Raw genomic sequence first — 27754 nt, 5'->3', positions numbered from 1 at the left:
CTAATACGTGTTTAGTCTCCCAATCATGTGACAGCACTCCTTTCCTAAGACACACAACAATGCAGTTTTGTAATAATAAATGTATCATTTATTTATTTTTTTTAACACAAGCGCGTGTGAATATCTGAATTTAATTTGGCATCACTCTCTTTGAGTCCCCTGTACAGCAAAGCTCAGGCTTGGAGATGGAGAAGAAACACATGGAGCCAATCTGGTGTGCTGCAGTGCATGGAGCATGCTGATAGGAGGAGAGAGAAGAGTAACACAGATTTGTGCGATGCTTCTCCTTCACTGTCCAGTCACTGGGTGGGGGTGTGTAGGAGATGGGTGCGGATGGGTTACCAGATTTTTTTTCTTAGGGATCTGCATTGCTAAATGACGTGCGTAATGGTAGATTTACATAGAGGTTTTTTTTTTTAATATTTATAAAAGGATTTTTCAAATGTTTGTGTGCTTGATTACTATGGTCAGTTTTTTGTAATGGGTTGTGGTAGAATGTACCCTTTACTTCAGATAGGTGGGTGGAAATTTGCAGCCCTTTTACTTTAAAGGGGGCTTCCAGATTCCAATAAGTCCCCCCACACCCCATGACCACTGCCAGGCAATAACATTTTTGCACTGGAATATGTCCAAACATGCTGAAAAGTATACATTATGGTGCCACTCCAAGCTATGGATGGAAGGAAAAGAATCTCCCTGCCGGCAAGTGAGAAGAGGGGAGCATAAGTCCAAGCGATTCCAGTGTCAGCCAATACAAAGGGAGGGATGGGTGCTGCTGTGACCAAGCCCTGGTGGGCGGGGTGAAACGTGACAGGGGCGTGTCCAGTGTAAGCCGTGTACCGGGGTGGGCTCCCCAGGATACAGTGAAGTCACAAACGAGGAAAGCAACCCCAACACCAGCTTTTGTCACAACAGAATTGTACTTAGATGTGGCAAATAAACACAACCCCAAATGCTGGGAACATACAATATATTTACATACCCCCAGCCCAAAGGCTGAGACCCTTGTACTGCACAGCACGGCGCCTTCTGATGGATGAAGGTAGAAAGTGTAGTAATTTACCTACTGGGGGGCACAACTAAGCTGCCACACCTTACCTGTTATTACCCTACAGAGCAGGAATCAGTGTATGGGTGTACGGTATGGGCTAGCCTGCGGTGCAGCACAACAGCTTACAATCTTACACAAATCTACAGTATTCCCCCTCCCATAACTGGTCCTGTAGCACGTGCCTGAGTATTCCTTCTGAGCAAAACACCAGTCTGGCTTGAGATTGTAGGATTTTATCAGTTCTCCAATGTGAAATGTCACTTTAAGTTGTGGAGTCCTTCCAATAATCAGTAATAACACTTGCGGCCTGACACAAACAGAGACCCTAACTATAGGCCTGGCCTCAGTCTCTGGAGGCGCCAACACTGAAATGAAGTGCATGCACAATCTTACCGACCCGGGTCTGCTTTGCTGGTGACTCTGAACAGAACAAATGTCTCTCCAACAAGCATGCGGTATCGCAGTGTATATTACTTTACTCCTCTGCTCTCATCAGCATTCCTGGCAGCAATCTTCCTTTCTCTGAACAGGATCAGGGTCTTGGACATGATCAGCTTCACCCAGCTGCAGCTCTGGTTACTGAGGGATGTTCTCACACCTGGTGTCAGGAATGGACTGGCCAGCAATGGTGGGACTCACCTGCCTTTTGATCTGCAGTACCAGGGCTGGCCAGCGGGTGCTCCCAGCAATCAGAGACTCAACTTTGCAGCCAGCTAACACCTGGAACTGATTATGCTGGGGTATTTAAGGGATGGCCAGACCCACAGACTCTGCCTTGGTGTTGTGTTTGTCCTGGGCCCTGTATCCTGTTTCTGTTCCTTTGCTGACCCTGCCTGATCTGAATCGCTGCTGACTTCTCCTGCTCTGATCCCGGCTCACTCCTGACCATCCCTCTGTCTGACCCTCTGTACCACGCTGCTTGCTACCTGTTCTGATCCCTGGCTTGTGACCCTGACCATCCCTCTGCCTGACCCTCTGTACTACGCTGCCCGCTACCTGCTGAACCTGGCCTGTGACCCCGACCAATCTCCGCTTGCTCCCCCTGTACCTACCTGCCCTATTGATATTGACCCGGCCTGCCTGACGACGCTTGCTTGTATGTACTGTTATCTGTGGGTGATTGGTTGGGTTTGTTTGCACTGTATTATGTTTTAGTATTGCACTGCGTTTATGTTTGTATGGTTAGTGTTAATAAATTATATTGTTTATCACATATCTGAAGTCTGCGTTTCCCTGCTTCAGTCACACACCTCTGGTCACACCTGGGAGCCCTGACACCTGGATGTCATCAGATTCTCTGCTCACATGGCTCCTGCATTCACCATCCTCTAAACATGGCTGCTCTCTCTCTCCTTCCTGTTCTGTAAACACTGTGTGAAAACCCCACCTCTTCATCAATATAGAAATATCTATGCAGTCTGAGGCTGTGTTAGGAAAACAGTGGCATTTTGTGGCTAAACCACAGAATGTCAGTCCCGAACATTTAATTTACTCCACACAATAATTTACTCCACACAAACAGTGTTCAAACAATGAGAGCTGTTTCCCCATCTCACACCGGTACGGTGGCTGGGGCCATTCCTCAACATTGGACTGCAAGGGTCGGTTGAGCCGCATCCATCCCTTCATTTGTCTTGTCCAAACATGCAGTCATTGATTCAGCCCCGGAGTCCACTCAGCCAATGGGAAAACCATTTTATACACAAATTGTCTTTTCTTTACTGCCGAACTGTCTAAACAGGAAAAGAGAACATGTCACCACCATCTTGATCGACATAAAGCTCCAACAACATACATTTGCCAAATTCAGCAGCAAAATAGATGGAGAGATTGTGTTACAATGTTACCAGTGATGATCCTGAATGTGATTTATAAAATATGAATAGAACATGGATTTATCTGATGGATTTGTGTTGCAGAGGGGACCTCCCTGACTGTACTGATGGATGCGTATATCATGTATTGGGGTAATTCATACTACTTTGAGAAAGTTCTGAAATCTCTATCCTCCAGATTCCCCTGCGTCACACGGCAATATACTACAGTAATCCTGGACTATGCTGGTAAGTACAAACATCACTACTTTGTTTTTTTTTTAACATTTTAATTTGTAAGTAATTTTTCATTTTTGTAGAAATGATTTCAGTGTATCTGTCTACAGTCAAGCTAACAACTGATCTCAACCTGACATGTAAGAAATGTACAGGTTTGATGTGCTGCACATTCTTCCCCCTATATACAATGATCGGTGGGATGTCTAAGTCCTTCTTTGCCTGATATCTCACTCAGCCTGATGGGCTCTCTGATGTCATAGCTGGGAGGGGTTTAGGAAATTACATCACTTCCCCAACTTATATGGAGGTATGGTGGATGAGTACAGAAGGTCATAGATGTTCCACTGACCCACCAATGCACCTGCTTTGCTGGGACCCTAAAAACTTCTTCATTTTTAAAAATAACGAAACACTTCCATTACATCTGATTTTCTGCAGACAGATTATAGACATTGAGCTGAGCTATTCATTAAATGGAATTCAAAAGAGCTGGGGAGTACTAAGCAAGCATTAACTGTTGAAACAATGGACACTTTGGTCAGAAGTAAGAAATGCATAGCACACCTTACAGAATGTAGAGGTCAGGTGTATGAAATGCAACCTATAAATGAGAACATGTAATGAGCAGCACCGCTTATAGGGTGCAGGGATCAGGACTATGTAACATACAGTATGGAGTACAGCAGTCACGAGTACAACATAAAGCACAGCATACAGAGTACAGCAGTCACGAGTACAACATAAAGCACAGCATACAGAGTACAGCAGTCACGAGTACAACATAAAGCACAGCATACAGAGTACAGCAGTCACGAGTACAACATAAAGCACAGCATACAGAGTACAGCAGTCACGAGTACAACATAAAGCACAGCATACAGAGTACAGCAGTCACGAGTACAACATAAAGCACGGCATACAGAGTACAGCAGTCACGAGTACAACATAAAGCACGGCATACAGAGTACAGCAGTCACGAGTACAACATAAAGCACGGCATACAGAGTACAGCAGTCACGAGTACAACATAAAGCACAGCATACAGAGTACAGCAGTCACGAGTACAACATAAAGCACGGCATACAGAGTACAGCAGTCACGAGTACAACATAAAGCACAGCATACAGAGTACAGCAGTCACGAGTACAACATAAAGCACAGCATAGAGTACAGCTGTCACGAGTACAACATAAAGCACGGCATACAGAGTACAGCAGTCACGAGTACAACATAAAGCACAGCATAGAGTACAGCTGTCACGAGTACAACATAAAGCACGGCATACAGAGTACGGAAGTCACGAGTACAACATAAAGCACAGCATACAGAGTACAGCAGTCACGAGTACAACATAAAGCACAGCATACAGAGCACAGCAGTCACGAGTACAACATAAAGCACAGCATACAGAGTACAGCAGTCACGAGTACAACATAAAGCACGGCATACAGAGTACAGCAGTCACGAGTACAACATAAAGCACAGCATACAGAGTACAGCAGTCATGAGTACAACATAAAGCACAGCATACAGAGTACAACAGTCACGAGTACAACATAAAGCACGGCATACAGAGTACAGCAGTCACGAGTACAACATAAAGCACAGCATACAGAGTACAGCAGTCATGAGTACAACATAAAGCACAGCATACAGAGTACAGCAGTCATGAGTACAACATAAAGCACAGCATACAGAGTACAGCAGTCACAAGTACAACATAAAGCACGGCATACAGAGTACAGCAGTCACGAGTACAACATAAAGCACGGCATACAGAGTACAGCAGTCACGAGTACAACATAAAGCACAGCATACAGAGTACAGCAGTCACGAGTACAACATAAAGCACGGCATACAGAGTACAGCAGTCACGAGTACAACATAAAGCACGGCATACAGAGTACAGCAGTCACGAGTACAACATAAAGCACAGCATACAGAGTACAGCAGTCACGAGTACAACATAAAGCACGGCATACAGAGTACAGCAGTCACGAGTACAACATAAAGCACAGCATACAGAGTGCAGCAGTCACGAGTACAACATAAAGCACGGCATACAGAGTACAGCAGTCACGAGTACAACATAAAGCACAGCATACAGAGTACAGCAGTCACGAGTACAACATAAAGCACGGCATACAGAGTACAGCAGTCACGAGTACAACATAAAGCACGGCATACAGAGTACAGCAGTCACGAGTACAACATAAAGCACAGCATACAGAGTACAGCAGTCACGAGTACAACATAAAGCACGGCATACAGAGTACAGCAGTCAGGATCAGGGTATGTTGTATAAACTGTATCATACAGGTTTGGATGCCAAACTTACAAATGTACAACATTCCACATTGAATCCTTGTATGGGCCAATCACATCACTCAGTGATATTTGGTAGTCATGGAGAAGTGATCTGGCCTGAAATTGGGCATAATTTGGCTCTTTATATGAAACGATTTTCTATGAACAGAGCTGATATTAACAAAATTAATTGCTAAGCCAAGGATATCAAACCGTTGATGAGTTTTGTTCTCTGACCATTTTTCATTCTACTATCAGTCTTTATGTTTTGATCATTTAATTTTTTTTCAATTAAATGTTTTCTTTCAGAAACAAATGAAACTATCACCAATGACACCAGTAATTTTTTGCAAAGCATAACAAGAAACTATTGGGCAGATTCTTATTCTAGTCAAAATTATTTTAACCATCTAATAAACTGCAATCAGTCCCTCCTCTATGGGCTGAAGAGAGCTCTGGAGATTTCCCCCGCTGAGTCCATCATTTGGGTTCATACAGCTGGCTCCATGACAGATTACAATGACGCTCAGCTCCTGTCTGATATTCATACATTGCTGAAGGAAAAGAAGTCCCAAGTAAGAGTCTTCCATGTAAAGTCATACATCGTCTACGTATCTCTGATCCATAGCTAAACATTTTATTTTCTCTACAGGTTTATTTTCTGTGGTACCAAGGGTGGTATTGTGCACCGAGTGCTTTCCAGCAAGATGTATTTAATGACATTTCATCTCGCAGTTACGGAGAATTCATTTCTTCAGGACATACTGATTATTTTACGGTATGAATCATAGGAAACGTACAGTATTAGTAAGGGCAGAAACATTTTACTGATGGACCTTTTATTTGTGAGCCTCAATTTGAATAATAATGTATACATCTGTCAACTGCTTTAGAGGTGATAAGTCACAATGAGGTAAACTGCCCTGGGTTCGGTCTGGCAGGAATTCAGTGAACTTGGATGCCGAACCTGAATGCTACTGAAAGCAAAGGAAGCCAAATCTGTCAAATTAAAAATGATGGGGGGATGGGGCTCCTAATATTGCCTGCAAAGGGGCATCTCTGTGATGTGCTGCCGCAAGGAAAAAAGTTTTAAAGCTGCCAGCAAATCTCATTGATAGCTTATTTGTTAAAAAAAAAAAAGCACACATACCCCAGCAAGGTTCTGCTATGTATTTTGGGGGTCCTTAGGGGAGGCTTGTGTCCTTTTTTTTTCTTTTAAGAAATGAGTGTCATTTGCTGGCAATTGAAACTGTTTTTTTCTTTGTCAATGTTATTTGTGTTGTAGCACATCTTACAGCAAGAATGAAAAACAATGCTTAGTGTCCACCCCAAAATACATTTCAGACTGTTTGAGGGGGTACTTCCCTTAAAAAAAAAAAAAAAGTATGAGGTCCCCCAAGAATTTCATACCAGACCCAAAGGTGCTTTGGGCAATGGCATTGACTAAACATGGCTACATCTATTTCTACGTGTAACTTGCAGTTTAATAAACAGTTACAAATTTAGAAGTAGTAATGAGCCGAATTCCCAGGGTTCTTATTTAGGGATAGGTTTGCAGACCTAGTAGAAAGTTTGAGTGCCAAATCAGAACCCAACTGAAGCCAATAGAAGTTAAAGGATGAGTTCACCTTTCCAGAAAAGTGGAACAAGAAGACTCAATGAACTGCCACAGTGCCGTGGTAATTAATTGAGGACTACAAGTTGACAACTGCTAAAGGCTTTTGGGACTTGTAGTCCATTCATTCACAGAATGCTGTGAATGAATGACACAGCCCTGTGGGCTGAGCCCCACACGGCCACGCTGTTTTTGAAAACTCACAGCTAGTATGGGAAACTTCTCCCCATACTTCTGTCATTGGTGGGGGGCAGCAGGCGGTGGCTGCAGGATTGAGAACATGTGACATGTAATACGTTCCTTAAGGTGAATTTATCCTTTAAGTGGTAATAAACAGTAATCCCCATTTTTGCCCAATATGTACAAGAGCAAAAATCCATTTGATGGGTAACAGCAATTTTATTCATGCTTAACAGACATTAAAAATCCAAAATTCCTCTAAATAATATGCCTGGCGGGTCCCCTTAACCTGCCGGTGAAGTGACACATCTGCATTGTGTATACAATCTTCCATAGGAAACCCGACATTTAAAAAATAAAGCATTTAAATTGCCCCTAAATGGACTGCTTTGTTCTGTTTGTAAAAAAAAAATAAAGAAGGCCAGGAAATCCCTTCATCTATATCAAAGAGTCTGGTTCAGATTGTAGGGAGGATCCTATTTTTTTTTTTTTTGCTTTAGGTTCCCTACCAAATCTAAAGGTCTTGGTATGAATTTTAGAGGAACCCTCTGCAATTTATTTTTTACACTACCCTTGCCCTTTATTTACATTCACCTGTCATCCAGTGGTCCCAGATTGAGAGCTAAATGGGCCAGGCGGAGGCCCAGAGGCCACTGGTTGTTAGGACTATTAAATGTACCGCTTCTCACTGCTTCCTGAGGTGCAACATGGCCAAACAATGATTTAGCTTGGCTATTTGCTGAACCTTTTGAGCTGCCAGAATTCAGTGTGAATCAGAGTTTAAAATGAGCCTGAAGCTTATCCCAAGTTAGAAGCAATAATGCAAACCAGGTTCAGGATGCAAAGAGCATGCACACAGCGTAGGATCAGGGGCGAACTGACCATTTGGAAACTTGGGCACTGCCCGAGGACTCGAGGTCAGTAGGGGTCCCATGAGATGCCCCTAATACCTTTTTCATAGGCTTTTTTAAGTTTGGGCAAGGACACAGGGGCCCCATGATCCCTTATTGCCCGGGGGCCCCATGAGTTGTCAGTCCGCCCCTGCGTAGGATAATACAAAACATTATCAATGCTACACAAGCATGGATTCTTCAACAAAAGTGTCTCTGTGGCTCTGTCATGGTATTACAGTATGTGACTGCATAGCGTAGTCTCTATAAGTGTCTAACTGAGAATCCCGACTTCAATAAAACAATTCAGAAAACAGCTCCTGGCCCTTATCTTCTTAAACAGCATCCCTTACAATGAGGACCAGGGAAGGTCTGGTAACAGAGGAGAACAGCTGGGGGGCTCCAAAGACCAGGAACAATGAGCACCCCACTGGAACTAAGTGCATTGGTAGCAATTAGGGAGAGGAACCCTATAATAACAGAGACTTCTCCCCTGCCATCCTCACACCCATTCTGAGGGTCTTTTACTCGGCTGCAGATCACTTGCTTAGCGACTTCTGCCTCATCAGGTGTGACCAATCTGAGCTGCCAATGGAGAAAATCAGAGAAATGCATCTTTCCCAGTCATGTCCAGGAACTCAGGGAGTTGTGGGAAATGGAGTTAAAGGGCCTTGTTACCTACATCTGAGTATAGTGAGCAACAGTGACCTAAAAATGAGGAATTGTAGTTGAAAATCTAGACTGGAATTCTGATAAATGTGCAGTGGCAGATGTCAGCACTGCACAAAAGGATCCTTGGAAATCTGTGATTTTTCTTTTCATAACATTGAATTTCTCAAAGTAAAAGTTGCAAAAAAAATGTAACATCAACCATATAAAAAAAATGTGCTTTTATTAATTTTTTTCACACATACACAAACACAGTTGTCTTTTTTATTTTTAAATTTTTTTTATTTCTATTACTTCTACTATATCTACTTCCATTTATTTTTTTTGTATTTTTCAATCTCTTACCCATACTATATATATTCAGTTTTTTTTCTTGTATTTCAGCATTACTACTCAGTTTCTCTTGTCTTCTTTCTCCCTACCCTGTTTTCAAATCACTATCACCACATATACACCCCTGATTCCTCTTTCACGGCCAATGGTGCATATTTATTTCCTGGCTTTTCACATCCTCACTACCTCTGTGACCAAGCTCCAGTGGGCAGGGAAAACACATCAGAGGGTGAAGCCAAAACGGCAGCTGATGCCATTCCTCAACACTGGGCTCTTGGGGTCGGTTGAGCAGCGTCCATCCATTTATTTGTATTGACCAACACGGGAATTTCTCTGGCTCATACTTCCCTCTTCTCACTTGCCGGTGGGGTGATCCCTTTCTTTCTATCCATAGCTTGGAGAGGCATATAAGGTATACTTTTTCACTGACCGTATACTAAACATTCTGCAAATCTCCCAGAGGCTGATATTTTAGAGGTAATGATCCTGATGTTCTTTCTCCTAAACCACAAGAGATGAGTCTGGGGGACTGATATGTTCTGATCTACATAATCTCAATATTTGCTTCATCCTTCAAAGTTATGTGAGAGTCTTATAGTGCTGCATTGTGGGATTTAGATCTTATCCATATTACACATCCAGACTACGGGAACACCCAACCCAGGACTCCTTGGTGGTTCCCAGGTCAGTATATGGAGCACTAAGGTCTGGGATAACCAAGAGACATTTCAGTAGAGACCACTGGACCAATTCTTGTAGGACAAATCACCAATTATCATAGCTCAATGGTATATTTAGCCCTTGAAGTACTACAATAGACAACTATGTATAGTTGTATATAGGAAAATAATGGGTCTTTCAGTAACAACAAAGGGTTTGTACACATAAATATATTTTTTTTATACATTTTACATGTTTGAATAATATGTTTTCTCTCTTATTTTTGGCAGTTATATCACTCGTTTGAATTATTGTTGACTAAGCCTCTAAATTCATCTGTGCGCATCCTGAACGTCAACATCAACGCCCTTAACAACTATACTGAAGTGTTTAATGTTACAACTTCTTTATCATATTTACTGATCACAGGAGATGAAATGTTCAATCTTAATTTTACTGATCCGAATGGTACGTTCATGACGCTAGATTTGCAGTAAGAATGTCTGAATGTATATACTGAGTTATTTATAAGAACTGAAAGTAGATAGGACTGATGTCCACCATTTCTACAATAAAATTAAAATCAATCCTTACTGCTAAAATTTACAGAAAGAGTCCTGGAAATCAGCGGGTTTCACATTTAAAAAGTCCAACCCAAACTTAGTATAAGGGAATTCCTTTCTTCTTGGTTCACCAGAAATAAGAGCTGTTAACACATTTAATTCATAAGTGACCCTGGATCCAGTTCATTCTAAAGGCCTTTGTTGATGGGCTTTGAGCTTCTGTCGATGGTGTCACATTGAGATCAGTTTGAAATATTTGTGAGATCCTTCAGAATCCACCGACAGGTGAATTGGACCTTCTTTGGCCTTACATTTGAGCTGCTTCAAAAAGGTTTTGCATTATCATAGACTTGTAGAGAGATGCAAAACCCACTGACAGTGAACAAAAGCCCATCAACACAGGTCCTTGTAGACTCCAGGAAAATGTCACACTTTCCTCTACATGTGTTTGTGCCAAATACTTCCCACCGGCTGTGTGCCAGGCAGAATGGATATGAATTTCCTGCATATCAGATACAGTAGTTGCAAGTTGTTTGATTCTCAACATGACATCACAATAATGCCTAATGATGTTACAAAAGGTATTAGTAACATTACAACATCTATTACTATCATATATTGAATTTTGAGATCACAATACCAATTGACATCATGATTGTACAGTAAATATGATAACTCAAATGTTTTTAGGATATAAGAACTTTGACAATGATATCTTAATTGTGTCAATGGTGCTCCAGGTATGCAGAGACAAGGAAAAAAGAGAGATAAAAAAGTCAGAAGAGAGATCCTTCTAAGAGTAGTATTCATAGAATTCAGTTGTACATATATGGAAAGGATAGCAGAAAGGGTAGTAAGGGCACATTCATAGTCACAAGGCCTCCACACAGAGGGTGGGTAGTCACAATCGATATTAATCAGAGTTTTCAAGAGATTTCTGCATTGCGCTAGGCTTCAATCAGATTCGATGAATAATGGTGTAACACCCTCCTAGTTACACTAGGGGGAGTTAGATCCCAAATTAGCTAGTTAGAAACTGCTAGGAAGCTCAGGAGGAATAGCTAGTGGGGTCAAATTTGAGACAGGGCTGAGATGCTCTGCAGACAGCCCCTCTGGAATTTCCCCCTGCTCTGAGGCAATGGGCAGATCTGAGGAGTAGCTGACTGCACCCCTTTAGGGTTTCCAGCCAACAGGAGGTTGGAAGGGACTGGACTCCGTAAAAAAGGGGATGGAGCTTGCTCAGGTGGGAGGAGTTGGAGGAGGAGGAGTGGAGATGCTGTTGGAGGAGATGGTCTGGTGGAACACTGGAGGAGAGAGGAGAATTGAACTGAAGAAGGGTGCACGACCTTGTCTATTCCGGTGGTTCCTTCCTTTTTGGAGTTTGATTCCATCTACTCACCACCGGTCTGGGTCCCGGAGCGCAGGAGATATTGCATTTGGAGAGAGGAGAATGCTGTGAGGCAGCCAGGAGGTCCACTGGCATGATGCCTGCTTTCAAGCCGTATGCTGAAGAAGGATAAAACTTAGAGAGGATCACCTGTTGAGCAGGAAGGAGCTATCCAGCTCCCAAGCCTGGTAGCTGTAGCCAGTCACATGCTGTACAGGAGAGCACTCTGAGTGAGTACACCTGAATCCCCTGGGTGGACTGGGCAAGGAGCACTCTGGTGGGAAACCAGATTAGACCCCTTGCTAGTTACTGTCCACCCTTTTAAGGGTACAGTATCCGGGTCCCCTGCTCAGGACAAGAAAGACTTTGTCTTATGGAGGTGCTGGCTAGCACTCCAACCGTGTTTGTGGAGGCCTTAAAGGAGAAGCAGTGAAAATAGTCCGGAAGTTGTCCCCAAAATCAGTCCAAAGGGCATCCTGTACACCCCTACACCTATCCAAGTTGATATCCCCCAATAAAATCAACAAAACAAATGCTCAATGACTAGATTCATGACTGTGAATGCATGTTCATGTGGCGGGGCTGAAGGTCTGGTGAAGCAAGACTATTGAGGGACTCACATAAAATAAATGTTCTTGAGCGGCTCCTATGGGAGTAGTGCCACAATGGTAAAGGGGGCGAGGTCCTAAAATATAACCAAATTGTGGTCTGTAGAGGTACCCAATAAATAAAAAGATGCTTCCAAATGGATTCTTCAGGAAAGTCAGTATTTATTGATCATAAGAACAGGTTAAAACACACCATCAATGCGTTCTATATATCTTTGATGGTCACATCATCAGGCAAAGGTGTACAGTGCATTTTAATGGGTGGGATCTGTATTCCTTCCTTGAGCCTGGAGTAGACTGACAGTATACCAAAAGCATCTTTTTTATTCAATGGATGTCTCTGATGACCACACTTTGCTCCTATTTTATGGCCTCATCACCTTTAACATATATTAAATGTGACTTTGATATTACCACTCTATTTGAGGAATCACTCAAACATTGAATTGTTACAACCATGTTATAATGTAGGTGGTAGTAAGTGCCCTGGGTTTCTGGTTTAGAACCAGAAAGGGAAAGTAAAGGGAAAAAACACTTAAAGTTCAATTTTAAGAGATTAGCTTCTATGCTACTAATCTCAAAACATTTCAATACAGCTACCCAGGGCTGCTATGAATCTATTAGTACCCTGGCAAACCCCATACCCTTTCTCCATATCCTAGTCTAAAAAGGGTGAAAAATGTTGAGTAATCAAAAAAAGAGCCATAATCAGTGTCCAGTTAATCGTTTTGACAAGTGAGTTCATCTCTGCTAATAGACATTAAGTGCAGAAACCCTTCTAATACACAGCAAATAATATACAGATCAATGCCACTGTATATTATAATTATTAATATGTCATAGGTAAGACATCCAGTCGGATTGGTGTCACTATGGAGGTAATATTTAGTAGACATGTGCAAAACAAAAACATTTATTTTGTTTTGTTTCATTTCGAAATCTAACAAATTTTGTGTAGTTGTATTCGGTAAATTCATTTAATTTGTTTTCGGGATTTGCTTCGGTAATTCGTATTCGAAGAAATTCGAAAACATTTCGACCAAATTTGAAAAGTCGTTCATATTTGAAATTGGTTCAACGGAATTTGAAATTGATTCAACAAAATTTGAAAAGTCGTTCGAAATCGAAAAGATTTCAACCAAATTAAAAAAATACTAACAAAAAAGAAAAATAATGGGGAGCGGGGGACCAATCCTTTTGGGTGGAGCTCTGCTTCAAATTTGTTTTTGAATGTTTGTTCGATTTAGTTTTTTCATTTTGTTTTTGAATTCAAATTTGTTTTTGATTTTGTTTTCAAATTCATATTTGATTTCAAATTCTTGGATCGATTTTCGTTGTGTTATTTTGGATTTTTTTAAATTACAAACTGCACATTTCTACTATTTAGATGGATGACATAAAATCAATATGTAGATGTTGCAAAAATTGTATAAATTGCTGGGATTGGATTTACACCTTTTGAGAACTATCATCTCTAGAAGCTCTTATATGAAATTCTTCAACCAGAGAAATATTGAACCTGTCTGCACACTGCACACTGCCCCTCTCCTCCCCCCAATTGAATGATATTGGTTGTATATTATACTTACAATTGTTTGATAACAAAATGCATTTACTAGTCTTGTTTTCAATATGTAAATGTATTTAAATTTATTTAATTATCTCTTTTTTTTTTATTTTAGGAAACACATTTACATTTGAAAAAAATCCACATTATGATTACTACAACATCCATTTCTACTATGAATATGATATTCTAAGTTCCCATTTAATAAAAAGTCCGGCTGCGGGATCCTGGACTCTGAACGCTCAGGGGAATTCATCACTCTTTGTGAAAATATTGGGATTCACTGGTAAGTTCTATCATCTTGGTGTATAATTCTGTCTCTGACAGGTCCTCTCCTTTGACTTGTCTAGAAGAGTCATTCCTAATATTTGGATAATGTTAAACTCAGCAAAAATGTGAATTCAGATTTTGGTGTGTTTTTGGCAGTTCAGATTCCCAATTACCTTCCAGGAGCCATGTGACCTCAATTGAGCCAATCTTTTTGTAGTGATGATGAAAAATTTTCTTTCCATTCTGTTAAGAAAAGTATCCCCCCCCCCCCTCCGAGTTCATCTCTCTCCATTGTGGTTGAAGGAGAAGGAATAGAGAGATTGTTATGTTAGGATAGATTAGAAGATAGAAAATCAGCCATTTACAGCAGTTGACTACTATGAAGGCAGCTCAGGGTAATGTTGCTGCTTCCTTTTGTCAATGTTTGTATAAAATGCATAGAAAAAATTGTACAGACTTTACTGGTCCCAGGGATTACACCAAGATTTTATAAAACAAAGTTTTTATTACGTAATTAAAATAACACACTATATTGCCAAAAGTATTGTCCCTGCCCTCCAAATCATGTGATTCAGGTGTTCCAATCCCCTCCATGGACACAGGTGTATACAATCAAGCCCCTAGGCATGCAGACGGCTTCTACAAACATTGGTGAAAGAATGGATCGCTCTCAGGAGCTCAGTGACTCCAAGCGTGGCCCCGTGATAGGTGGCCACCTGTGCAATAAGTCCATCCGGGACATTTCCTGGCTACTAAATATTCCACGCTCAACTGTTAGTGGGATTATAACAAAGTGGAAGCAACTGGGAACAACAGCCACCAAGTGGTAGGCCACGTCACATGACAGAGCGGGTGCTGAAGCGCACAGTGCACAGAAGTCACCAACTGTCTGCAGAGTCAATAGCTAAAGACCTCCAAACTTGGTGTGGCCTTCAGATGAGCCCAACCACAGTGCGTAGAGAGCTTCATGGAATGGGTTTCCATGGCCGAGCAGCTGCATCCAAGCCTTCCATCACCAAGTGCAATGCAAAGCATTGGATGCAGTTGTGTAAAGCACGCCGCCACTGGACTCTAGAAGAGTGGAGAAGTGTTCTCTGGAGTGATGAATCATGCTGCTCTGCATGGCAATCTGATGGACGTGTCTGGGTTTGGGGGTTGCCAAGAGAACAGTACTTGCCTGATTCCATTGTGCCAAGTGTAAATTTTGTTGGAGGGGGGATTATGGTGATGAGTTATTTTTCAGGGGTTGGCTTGGCCCTCTAGTTCCAGTGAAGGAAACTCTTAAGTTGTCAGCATACCAAGACATTTTGAACAATTTCATGCTCCCAACTTTGTGGGAAGAGTTTGGGGATGGCCCCTTCCTGTTCCAACATGACTGCCCACCAGTGCACAAAGCAAGGTCCATAAAGACATGGAGGAGCCAGTTTGGGGTGCAGGAACTTGACTGTCCTGTACAGAGTCCTGACCTCAACCCCATAGAACAGCTTTGGGATGAATTAGAGCGGAGACTGCGAGCCAGGCCTCCTCCCCCGACATCAGTGCCTGACCTGACAAATGTGCTTCTGGAAGAATGGTCCAACCTTCCCATAGACATCCTCCTAAACCTTGTGAACGGCCTTACCAGAAAAGTTGAAGCTGTTATAGCTGCAAAGGGCGGGGCCAACTCAATATTGAACCCTACGGACTAAGACTGGGGGGCCATTAAAGGTCATGTGTGTGGAAAGGGCGGGGCCAACTCAATATTGAACCCTACGGACTAAGACTGGGGGGCCATTAAAGGTCATGTGTGTGGAAAGGGCGGGGCCAACTCAATATTGAACCCTACGGACTAAGACTGGGGGGCCATTAAAGGTCATGTGTGTGAAAAGGCAGGCGGCCCAGTACTTTTGGCAACATAGTGTATAAATTATCCATAACATTAAAATATCCATGGATTCATCCTCAATATCTGGTCATAACATTTTACAGCATATTGTATGTTTCCATAATTCAATAATCCAAAGAGGTCAACGTGCTTTGTGTATATGCTTCCTCAGGACCTTCACTCAGAATCAGAAGAGTATGACTGATCCCCCCAAAAAGCATATGTTCCAAATAAACATATTATAGTCAACAAACATCTGTGTCCCATTGGAGAGATTTACCTTGACCTCCTGCTCCATAACCAAACAGGAAGTGAGAGGAATCCCAGCAAATTTAGGGAATTCCTTAGGGCCCCCAGGTCACCAGAACTAGTGTCCTCATTGGAACATTTCTCTTTTATTACTTTTCTGAGGGCAACCTAAAATTTGGGGTTTTCTTTTACTTTCACTTTTGCTGATAATGGTTAACAGGGCATATAGAAAGGATGAATCTCCCTAAGCCCAGGTTCACACCAATGCGGTGCCGGAAACACTGCAAATCCTGTGCGTTTCCCACCCCACATTGCAATCGCATCATGTTCTTGCAATCTTGTGTGGGTGTCAATGATAAATCAATGACACCCCAAAACCGATCGCAAAATGCGATGCTATTGCCAGAAATCACATCACAAGGGGGAAAACATCCATGTGATAAGATTCGGTGTGGATTTAAAAAAAAAAAAGAGTCCTGCACCTTTTTGGTGTGGATGCGATTTAAGCTATAAAAAAATGTAAGGCTCAAATCGCACCACACAGACATTTCCATGTAATTGCATGCGGTGTCCTGCACAGCATAGTGTGAACCTGGGCTAAAGGGGACACAGACCGCAATACAAACTAGAAAAAACATTTCCATTTGGTTATACTTTAACAATGTGTTCAGTTGCAATAACGAGTCTGGTGCAGACTCACATGTCATTCCAAGAAGACGTACAAAGGTGGAAGAAAGCTGAGAGGACAGTATATTTCAAAATACATACAAAGAATTCATACCACATTCTGCAAAAATTTAGCATCCAGATTCCCAGGGTTATACCAGTAACTACCCATATGAAAGGGGGGAAAAAAAAAAAAGACAAAAAACACCAAAAATCTTTAAATGAGTGACATTACTAAAAAACGAGGACATTATCCACATGTATGATCACACTTACAAAAGACATCCTTCTTTGAGCCACTCCACAATTAGTCAATGATGGTACCATTCCAAATCAGAATCCTGTCCCTATCAGGGTTATAGGAAAGCCTTAAAGGATCACATTTTGGACAAAATAGAAATAATTGCAAATTTTTTTCCAGGTAAAAAAAAAATTAGCATTGATTATTTTTGCCTGCAGGAACCTGGAAAGCATTGCAACAGCGATTAGTAGATAATTGGTGCCATGCAGAACTCTCAGTATATCTGCTTGGGCATATTGGATGTATGGGGTATATGGGATGTACGGGGTGTACAGGATGTATGAGATGTATAAGATGTACAGGATGTACAAGATGTATGGGGATGTACAAGATGTACAAGATGTACGGAATGTACAAGATGTGTGGGGATGTACGGAATGTACAAGATGTGTGGGGATGTACAAGATGTATGGGCATGTACGGAATGTACAAGATGTACGGGTGTACAAGATTTACAGGATGTACGTGATGTAAGGGGGGAACTGGATGTATGGAATGTACGGAATGTATGGGATACACGGAGTGTACTGGATGTACGGGATGTAAGTGGGGGACCGGATGTATGGTATGTATGGGGTGTATGGATTGTACGGGGTATACTGAATGTACGGTGTGTACAGGATGTACGGGATGTAAGGGGTGTACAAGGATGTACGAGCAAGCATATATACTGACAGGAAGCTTCAATGAACCACCACGGCGCTCCATAGCATAGCACCATGGTAGTTCACTGAAAACTACAAACTGACAGCTGCTAAGGCTGCTGGGACTTGCAGGTCACTCATTCAGGGGAGTCCGTGAATGAACAACACGGCCGTGTGGGCAGAGCCCCAGACGGCCACACCATTTTTAAATCTGACAGATAGTATGGGGAAACCTTCTCCCCATACTTCTGTCAGAGGGAGGAAGGGGGTGGTGGGCAGCGGGCGATGGGTGGCGGCCTAAAAATGAGTGGAATATTTAACATGTTCCCCAAGGTAATCTTGTCTTTTAAATCAGTGGTCTCAAAACTGTGGACAGATATGGTCCTTTGCTTGATGTTACCTGGCCCTTGGAGCACTATTCCATCAACTGAAACTAATGATGGAGTACCTTTGCCCATACTATTCTCCTTACTGACACCATCAATGGTGCACTATTCTTCTCACTGATATCAACAGTGGGGCACTATCCCTCCCATTGAAACTAAATCCGCACGTTCCTAACCCCAGAAGCCACAAAACAGCTCATCCACTCCCTCATCATATCACGACTCGATTACTGCAACTCCCTCCTCACTGGCCTGCCTCGCCGCTGGCTATCCCCGCTTCTGTCCATCCTGAATACGGCTGCCAGACTCATTCACCTTTCCAACCGCTCCATCTCCGCCACCCCCCTCTGCCAATCCCCCCACTGGCCTCCATTCAGTGTCCTCCACCCCTCTCTGCCAATCCCTCTACTGGCCTCCACTCAGTATCCTCCACCCCCCTCTGTCAATCCCTCCACTGGCCTCCACTCAGTATCCTCCACCCCCCTCTGCCAATCCCTCCACTGGCCTCCACTCAGTATCCGCCACCCCTCTCTGCCAATCCCTCCACTGGCTTCCGATTGCGCAACGGATCAAATTCAAAATCCTAACACTGATGTACAAAGCCGTCCACCATACTGCCCCAAATTACATCACCGACCTAATATCCAAGTACCGCCCAACATGCACACTCCGCTCCTCACAAGACCTCCTTCTCTCTAGTTCCCTGGTCTCCTCCTCCCATGCCGGCCTCCAGGACTTCTCCAGGGTGTCACCCATCCTCTGGAACTCCCTGCCCCAACCCATCAGATTATCACCTACTCTCCTCTCCTTTAGGCACACCCTGAAAACCCATCTCTTCAGGGAAGCCTACCCCACCCCCTGCTAACTTGCCGACCTCCTCCACTCTTCCTACCACTCCATCCCCCACAGCTATCTCCTCCTGTGCCACCACCCCCTCCCTCCTAGATTGTAAGCTCGAAAGAGCAGGGCCCTCGATCCCCTCATGTTTTGCATTGTATTGGTATTGTTCTGTCACATGTTCTGTCCCCCTCTGTAATGTACAGCGCTGAGTGAACTATTGGCGCTTTATAAATACTGTATAATAATAATAATAATAATGGGGCACGGATGCCATGATGGTATTTTCTACTCCCATTGGCCAAAGTTTTGGTCTGAAGGACCAGACATATGATCAGTTAATGACTTAATCCTACAGTACCAATAATTCCTTTAATGCATATTGCAAACCCACTGACAGGATTTGTTACTGGTATGATGTTAAAAAATTAGGCAGACGTGAGGGTGGCAATTCTAGGAATAGCAAAAAGACAGAAAGAAGCTTCCCAGTACTTACTGTACATAAGTATCAGGAGACTACATTCAGATGGATATAACACCAATATTTCCTTCTAATTATCTAATTTCCATCAAAGAAGGGCTTCCTTAGGATCCATCCTCAATAAAAAAGGTAATAAACACACATTCAAGCTAGCCAAAATGACTGATTACAAATTTCTGGCACACACTTACCTCCTCGCCCGTTACATACCGACCCGCTTCTACCAAATACAAAAAGCTGCTCACAAAACTGACTTCTGCTTTTGTCTATATAAAGTATCCCGACATACTATCTGCTCTGGGTTTCCCTTGATAGTATATGGCAAGTGAGCATGCACAATGGAGACAGTGGCTCTCCGTGATGACATCATTGGCCGCCATGGAGGAGATGGCCCGTGGCATCTCTGGTGGGTTGCTGCCTTCTTGGGATGCTTTAAATATTCCATTTAAGGCTTTCCTGTAACCCTGATGGGGAGAAGATATTGATTTGGAGTGGTATTATCATTGACTACTTGTGGGGTGGCTCAAAGAAGGATGTTGTTTGTAGTGTGATCATTCATGTAGATAATGTCCTCTTTTTTAGTAAAGTCACTCTTTTGAGACTTAGTGGTATTTTTTTCTCCCGCCCCCCCTTTTATATGCATAAGTTTTACAGACTGCGGTGTGAATTCCCTGAATGTGTTTTGAAGGTACAAAATAGCTTCTGAATGCATCTCCCCCCCAACCCTCCTTATTTTTACCTGAGCCTGATCTCAATCCAATAATGTGCAAGAGAGAAGCAGCTCTCTTGGCTCTCTCTCCTCACTGGGCAAAGAGGCAGCAATGGGAGCCATTGGCTCCTGCTACTGTCAATTTCAGCCTGGGAGGAGAGAGCGGGAGGTGGTGCCAAGCTGTACTCTGTGTGTCAATGGACAGACAGAGTGTGGCTCAGGAGCACAAGTACCCTAATAGCAAGCTGCCTGCTATGGGGGCTCTCAATATGGGGGAGGATACAGAAGCGCCGGGAGGGAGCCCGAAAAAAGGAAGATTGGGGCTGCTCTGTTCAAAACCATTGAAAGGAAATCATGGACTGATGTATCAATTAGAGATGAGCGAATCGAAGTATCCGAAGTGGAATTCGAGTCGAATATCGGAAAAATTTTGATTCGCGCCGAATCCGAAAAATAGCCTACTTCGGACACGCGAATCAAAATTTTTCCGAAAATGGCGGCGGACATGTGCGGCGATGGAGCGGGGATGTCTGGGAAGGCGCGCAGACAAGGCGCGCTGACCCATAATGCATTCCTCAATGACATGTGATCGCATCAGCCAATCAGCAGCCAGCCAGCCGGCACTGTGTAATGGTCGAGCTATAAATAGCGGCCATTTTGGAATTCTTCATTTGCCTCCAGTCATTCAAGAGAGGCAGACTGCTCTGTATTAGGGACAGAGTTAGGGCCACAGAAACGTTACTTGGGGACAGAGAAACGTTACTTAGGGACAGAGAACCATTACTCAGGGACACAGAATCGTTACTTAGGGACAAAGAAACGCTAGTTAGGGCCACAGAATTGTTACTCAGGGACAGACAGAATTGTTACTGAGTGCCAGAGAATTGTTACTTAGGGCCACAGAAACGATAGTTAGGGCCACAGAATTGTTACTCAGGGACAGACACAGAATTGTTACTGAGGGCCACAGAACTGTTACTTAGGGCCACAGAAACGTTATTAGGGCCACAGAATTGTTACTCAGGGACAGACAGAATTGTTACTGAGTGCCAGAGAATTGTTACTTAGGGCCACAGAATTGTTACTCAGGGACAGACACAGAATTGTTACTGAGGGCCACAGAACTGTTACTTAGGGCCACAGAAACGTTATTAGGGCCACAGAATTGTTACTCAGGGACAGACAGAATTGTTACTGAGTGCCAGAGAATTGTTACTTAGGGCCACAGAAACGTTATTAGGGCCACAAAATTGTTACTCAGGGACAGACAGAATTGTTACTGAGTGCCAGAGAATTGTTACTTAGGGCCACAGAATTGTTACTCAGGGACAGACACAGAATTGTTACTGAGGGCCACAGAACTGTTACTTAGGGCCACAGAAACGTTATTAGGGCCACAGAATTGTTACTCAGGGACAGACAGAATTGTTACTGAGTGCCAGAGAATTGTTACTTAGGGCCACAGAAACGTTATTAGGGCCACAGAATTGTTACTCAGGGACAGACAGAATTGTTACGGAGTGCCAGAGAATTGTTACTTAGGGCCACAGAATTGTTACTCAGGGACAGACACAGAATTGTTACTGAGGGCCACAGAACTGTTACTTAGGGCAACAGAAACGTTATTAGGGCCACAGAATTGTTACTCAGGGACAGAAAAAATTGTTACTGAGTGCCAGAGAATTGTTACTTAGGGCCACAAAAACGTTAGGGCCACAGAATTGTTACTCAGGGACAGACACAGAATTGTTACTGAGGGCCACAGAACTGTTACTTAGGGCCACAGAAACGTTATTAGGGCCACAGAATTGTTACTCAGGGACAGACAGAATTGTTACTGAGTGCCAGAGAATTGTTACTTAGGGCCACAGAAACATTATTAGGGCCACAGAATTGTTACTCAGGGACAGACAGAATTGTTACTGAGTGCCAGAGAATTGTTACTTAGGGCCACAGAATTGTTACTCAGGGACAGACACAGAATTGTTACTGAGGGCCACAGAACTGTTACTTAGGGCCACAGAAACGTTATTAGGGCCACAGAATTGTTACTCAGGGACAGACAGAATTGTTACTGAGTGCCAGAGAATTGTTACTTAGGGCCACAGAAATGTTATTAGGGCCACAGAATTGTTACTCAGGGACAGACAGAATTGTTACTGAGTGCCAGAGAATTGTTACTTAGGGCCACAGAATTGTTACTCAGGGACAGACACAGAATTGTTACTGAGGGCCACAGAACTGTTACTTAGGGCCACAGAAACGTTATTAGGGCCTCAGAATTGTTACTCAGGGACAGACAGAATTGTTACTGAGTGCCAGAGAATTGTTACTTAGGGCCACAGAAATGTTATTAGGGCCACAGAATTGTTACTCAGGGACAGACAGAATTGTTACTGAGTGCCAGAGAATTGTTACTTAGGGCCACAGAATTGTTACTCAGGGACAGACACAGAATTGTTACTGAGGGCCACAGAACTGTTACTTAGGGCCACAGAAACGTTATTAGGGCCACAGAATTGTTACTCAGGGACAGACAGAATTGTTACTGAGTGCCAGAGAATTGTTACTTAGGGCCACAGAAACGTTAGGGCCACAGAATTGTTACTCAGGGACAGACACAGAATTGTTACTGAGGGCCACAGAACTGTTACTTAGGGCCACAGAAACGTTATTAGGGCCACAGAATTGTTACTCAGGGACAGACAGAATTGTTACTGAGTGCCAGAGAATTGTTACTTAGGGCCACAGAATTGTTACTCAGGGACAGACACAGAATTGTTACTGAGGGCCACAGAACTGTTACTTAGGGCCACAGAAACGTTATTAGGGCCACAGAATTGTTACTCAGGGACAGACAGAATTGTTACTGAGTGCCAGAGAATTGTTACTTAGGGCCACAGAAACGTTATTAGGGCCACAGAATTGTTACTCAGGGACAGACACAGAATTGTTACTGAGTGCCAGAGAATTGTTACTTAGGGCCACAGAATTGTTACTCAGGGACAGACACAGAATTGTTACTGAGGGCCACAGAACTGTTACTTAGGGCCACAGAAACGTTATTAGGGCCACAGAATTGTTACTCAGGGACAGACAGAATTGTTACTGAGTGCCAGAGAATTGTTACTGAGTGCCAGAGAATTGTTACTCAGGGACACAGAATTGTTACTCAGGGACAGACACAGAATTGTTACTGAGGGACACAGAATTGTTACTGAGGGCCACAACAGTTACTTAGGGCCACAGAATTGTTACTCAGGGACACAGAATTGTTAATGAGGGCCACAGAACTGTTACTTAGGGCCACAGAATTGTTACTCGGACAGACACATAATTGTTACTCAGGGACACAGAATTGTTACTGAGGGCCACAGAACCGTTACTTAGGGCCACAGAATTGTTACTCAGGGACAGACACAGAATTGTTACTGAGGGACACAGAATTGTTACTGGGGGCCACAGAACCGTTACTTAGGGCCACATAAACGTTAATCAGGGACACAGAATTGTTACTGAGGGCCACAGAACTGTTACTTAGGGCCACAGAATTGTTACTCAGGGACACAGAATTGTTACTGAGGGCCACAGAACCGTTACTTAGGGCCACAGAAATGTTACTCGGACAGACACATAATTGTTACTGAGGGACACAGAATTGTTACTGAGGGCCACAGAACCGTTACTTAGGGCCACAGAATTGTTACTCAGGGACACAGAATTGTTACTGAGGGCCACAGAACCGTTACTTAGGGCCACAGAATTGTTACTCAGGGACACAGAATTGTTACTGAGGGCCACAGAACCGTTACTTAGGGCCACAGAAATGTTACTCGGACAGACACATAATTGTTACTGAGGGACACAGAATTGTTACTGAGGGCCACAGAACCGTTACTTAGGGCCACAGAATTGTTACTCAGGGACACAGAATTGTTACTGAGGGCCACAGAACCGTTACTTAGGGCCACAGAAATGTTACTCGGACAGACACATAATTGTTACTGAGGGACACAGAATTGTTACTGAGGGCCACAGAACCGTTACTTAGGGCCACAGAATTGTTACTGAGGGCCACAGAATTGTTACTGAGGGCCACAGAACCGTTACTTAGGGCCACAGAAACGTTAATCAGGGACACAGAATTGTTACTGAGGGCCACAGAACCGTTACTTAGGGCCACAGAATTGTTACTCAGGGACAGACACAGAATTGTTACTCAGGGACACAGAATTGTTACTCAGGGACACAGAATCGTTGAATTAAAGAGTATGTCAGACAACACGCAGAGGAGGCAATGTTTTAGGAGCGAGCAGACGTGGCAGCAGAGGAAGGGGTCGAGGCAGCACTATTCGCAGCCAGAGGCCAGTGCTCTCGGTGTCATCCAGCGGTCGTGTCTCCACCGACAACCCTGCCGTCATCGATTGGTTGGCTCGGTCGTCTTCCTCTTCCCAGGTCACCTCTGACACCTACAGCCAACGGTCGGTGGGTACGTCAGACACAACCGTTAGTTGGCATGGCCCGGGAGCAAGCCCACTGAAATCACGTGTCCTCTACCTGCCCCTGTCCTTTGCTGTTCCCTCACCAAGCGAAGTATCGCATGCTGTGGGCTCAGCCCCACTCTACAGTGAGGAAGAGCTAACAGAGGGCGGTCAGGAACGGGGGGAGACATCCGCCTTTTCAGCAGCCAGGCGAACAAGTACTGGCGAGGAGAGTGGCTCAGTAGCCGGTCTAGAGACAGGTCTGTCTCCTGACCCAGACGCAGCCGAGGGGGCTAGTAGTGAGGCGGAGACACTACTTGATGATGAGGAGGTTGATCGCACTTGGCAGCCTCGTCGTCATCAGGTAATTTCTTCCGCATCATCAGGACAAGAGGGTGCAGGCTTGGCAGCGAGCGAAACAGTCGGTGGGTTGCCCAGGAGGCAGCAGGGTCGCAGCAGTGTCAGTGGAGCCAAACGGCCACGGAGTAGAGCACCAGCTCCACTGCAGCCTACCACCACGGCCAGTAGTGGTGCCGGTGCGCACGGAGGAAGTAGCAGTCAGCCAGTGAGGAGTAGCGGGGGCAAAGTTTCCTACTCGGATGTGTGGCAATTTTTCGTCAAGCCGCCCGAGGAAGTAAACGTAGCCGTATGTCGACTATGTGGCCAGAAATGCAAGCGTGGCCAGGGGGCCCATGTTGGGACTACAGCGTTGCGTCAGCATATGCAGCGTCACCATTCGGTGGCCTGGGAAAACCGTGATAAAGATACGGCGGTTCTGCCTGCTCCAGCCCCCGCTCCATCACCCGCTCCGTTACTTGCTCCGTCACCCGACGTCGTCAATCGCCCTCTATCAGCCAGTCAAGGCTCCAACACCTCTGCTGAGGGGAGTTGTCGCTCCTTGGCATCTTCCGCTCGTTCAGATGCTCCTTCTCCTGCTACTCCTCTTCTCGGATTCCGTCAGCAGTCTTTCTTGGAATCCGTTTCCAAGAGACAACAGTTTGCGAGCACGCACCCGACGGTGCAAAAGCTGAACGTCCTCCTGTCCAAGTTGCTGGTGCTGCAGTCCCTCCCTTTCCAAGTGGTGGACTCAGCACCTTTCCGAGAAATGATGGCTTGTGCCGCGCCGCGGTGGAGAGTGCCAAGCCGTCATTTCTTCGCCAAAAAGGCAGTGCCAGCCCTGCATTCACATGTAGAAGAGATGGTGGGCCAGTCTTTGAGCATGTCGGTCTCTGCCAAAGTGCACGGCAGTGCCGACGTGTGGAGCTGTAACTACGGTCAGGGACAGTACATGTCATTTACGGCCCACTGGGTGAACGTGGTGCCGGCACAGCCGCACCAGCAACTTGGACAGGTCACGCCGCTTTTGCCTCCACGTTTGCACGTCCTTGGTCCAGCAAACATGTCCGCCTCTACCACCTCTTCTTCCGCCGTGTCCTCAGCCGCCACCCCCGTGCCAAGTCCCATTACCCGACCGGCATATCACATGTGCAGGGCGCAACGGTGTCACGCTGTGCTGCACCTGGTATGCCTTGGCGAACGTAGTCACACAGGGGAGGAACTTCTGAGTGTAATGAACAGAGAAATCGACAGATGGCTGTCTCCACGCAAACTGAAAATCGGAACCATGTTGACCGACAACGGAAAGAACATGGTGTCTGCTCTGCGTCAAGGAAGGTTGTGCCATGCGCCATGCATGGCTCACGTGTTCAATCTGGTTGTCAAGCGGTTCCTAAAATCCACCATCCCACTGCAAGACATCCTTAAAATGTCACGTAAACTTTGCATGCATTTCAGCCATTCCTACACCGCAAAGCACACCCTCCTTGAGCTGCAGCGGCAGAACGGAATTCCACAGCATCGCCTGATCTGCGACGTTGCAACAAGGTGGAATTCAACCCTACACATGTTAGACCGCCTTTACGAGCAGCGAAAGGCCATCACCGATTTCCTGATGTTACAAGCGGATAAAGGTACTCCCCTGTGTAACTTCGATGTCAGCCATTGGCAGCTCATGCGTGACACCTGCCGCTTGCTCAGGCCCTTTGAGGAGGCCACGCTATTCGTGAGTCGGCAGGACTATGGGATGAACGACGTCATTCCTCTGTTGCACGTCCTTGAACAAATGCTGTTAACAATGGCTGGTCAGGGTGCGGTAGACGTGGCGCACAGATCTCAACGCCACATGACCCCTGTGGGGGCAGGACAGGAAGAAGAGGAGGAGGTAGAGGAGGACATTTGTGCTCAGGAATTATTGAGTGAAATGGGTGGTTTTTCCACTCAGCGGACAGGAGTGGAGGAGCAGGAGCATCTGGGAGAGGAGGAGGAGGAGGAGACAGAGGACCCAGACGCACCGTGGCAGTATGCTGTGGAGATGGAGGCAGGGAGTCCCTCGCATTCCTTGGCGCAAATGGCCCATAGCATGCTCGGTTGCTTGCGTAGCGACAGCCGAATAATAACCATCAGACAGAGGGATGACTTTTGGCTGTCCACCTTGTTGGACCCTCGCTATCGTTCCAAAATGGTGGCCTTTTTCACACCTGCTGAGAGGGAGGCCAAAATTACGTACTATAAAAACCACCTATGTAGTCAGTTGGTCTCTGCCTTTGTGCGCCAACGTCCATCCTCAGACACTGTGGGCCCTGTGCGCTCGCGTTCCGCTGCCATGGCAGCAGGGGAGGGGTGGGGTGGTAGGAGCAGTGGCAGCTCCACCAGCAGCGGCTGCCTCAGTCTGCAGTCGATGATGAGTAGCTTTCTTCACCAGCGCAGTGAGGAAACTACTAACCAGCCGCAGCAGCAGCAGCATCAGGTGGACCTGGAGCAGGAGCTCAAACAACAGGCTTGGGCCTTCTTGGACAGCACCCTGCCAACCGAGGTAGACAATCCCCTTGACTACTGGGCAACGAAACTTGACCTTTGGCCCCAACTAGCTGAATTTGCCCTTGAAAGGCTGTCATGCCCGGCCAGTAGCGTGGCATCGGAGCG

The 27754-nt window shown here is 44.7% G+C and overlaps 1 protein-coding gene across 1 annotated transcript in view; it reads left to right on the top strand.

Annotated features, from left to right (window-relative positions):
• LOC149470700 (uromodulin-like) overlaps positions 1–27754 on the top strand; it is an 81367-nt gene that overhangs the window by 4237 nt on the left and 49376 nt on the right. Inside the window, exons 3-7 of the mRNA XM_089661615.1 lie at positions 2971–3114; positions 5722–5987; positions 6065–6190; positions 10050–10227; positions 14000–14170. Of these exons, the coding sequence (XP_089517741.1) occupies positions 2971–3114; positions 5722–5987; positions 6065–6190; positions 10050–10227; positions 14000–14170 (885 nt within the window). The remainder of the gene's footprint in view (positions 1–2970; positions 3115–5721; positions 5988–6064; positions 6191–10049; positions 10228–13999; positions 14171–27754) is intronic.

This window comes from Staurois parvus, unplaced genomic scaffold (genome assembly GCF_062004578.1).
Source record: "Staurois parvus isolate SC_StPar_1 unplaced genomic scaffold, SC_StPar_1.0 ptg000034l, whole genome shotgun sequence".
Lineage (NCBI taxonomy): Eukaryota > Metazoa > Chordata > Amphibia > Anura > Ranidae > Staurois > Staurois parvus.
Note: the sequence above shows the minus strand (reverse complement) of the source record. Positions and strands in the feature narration are given on the sequence as shown.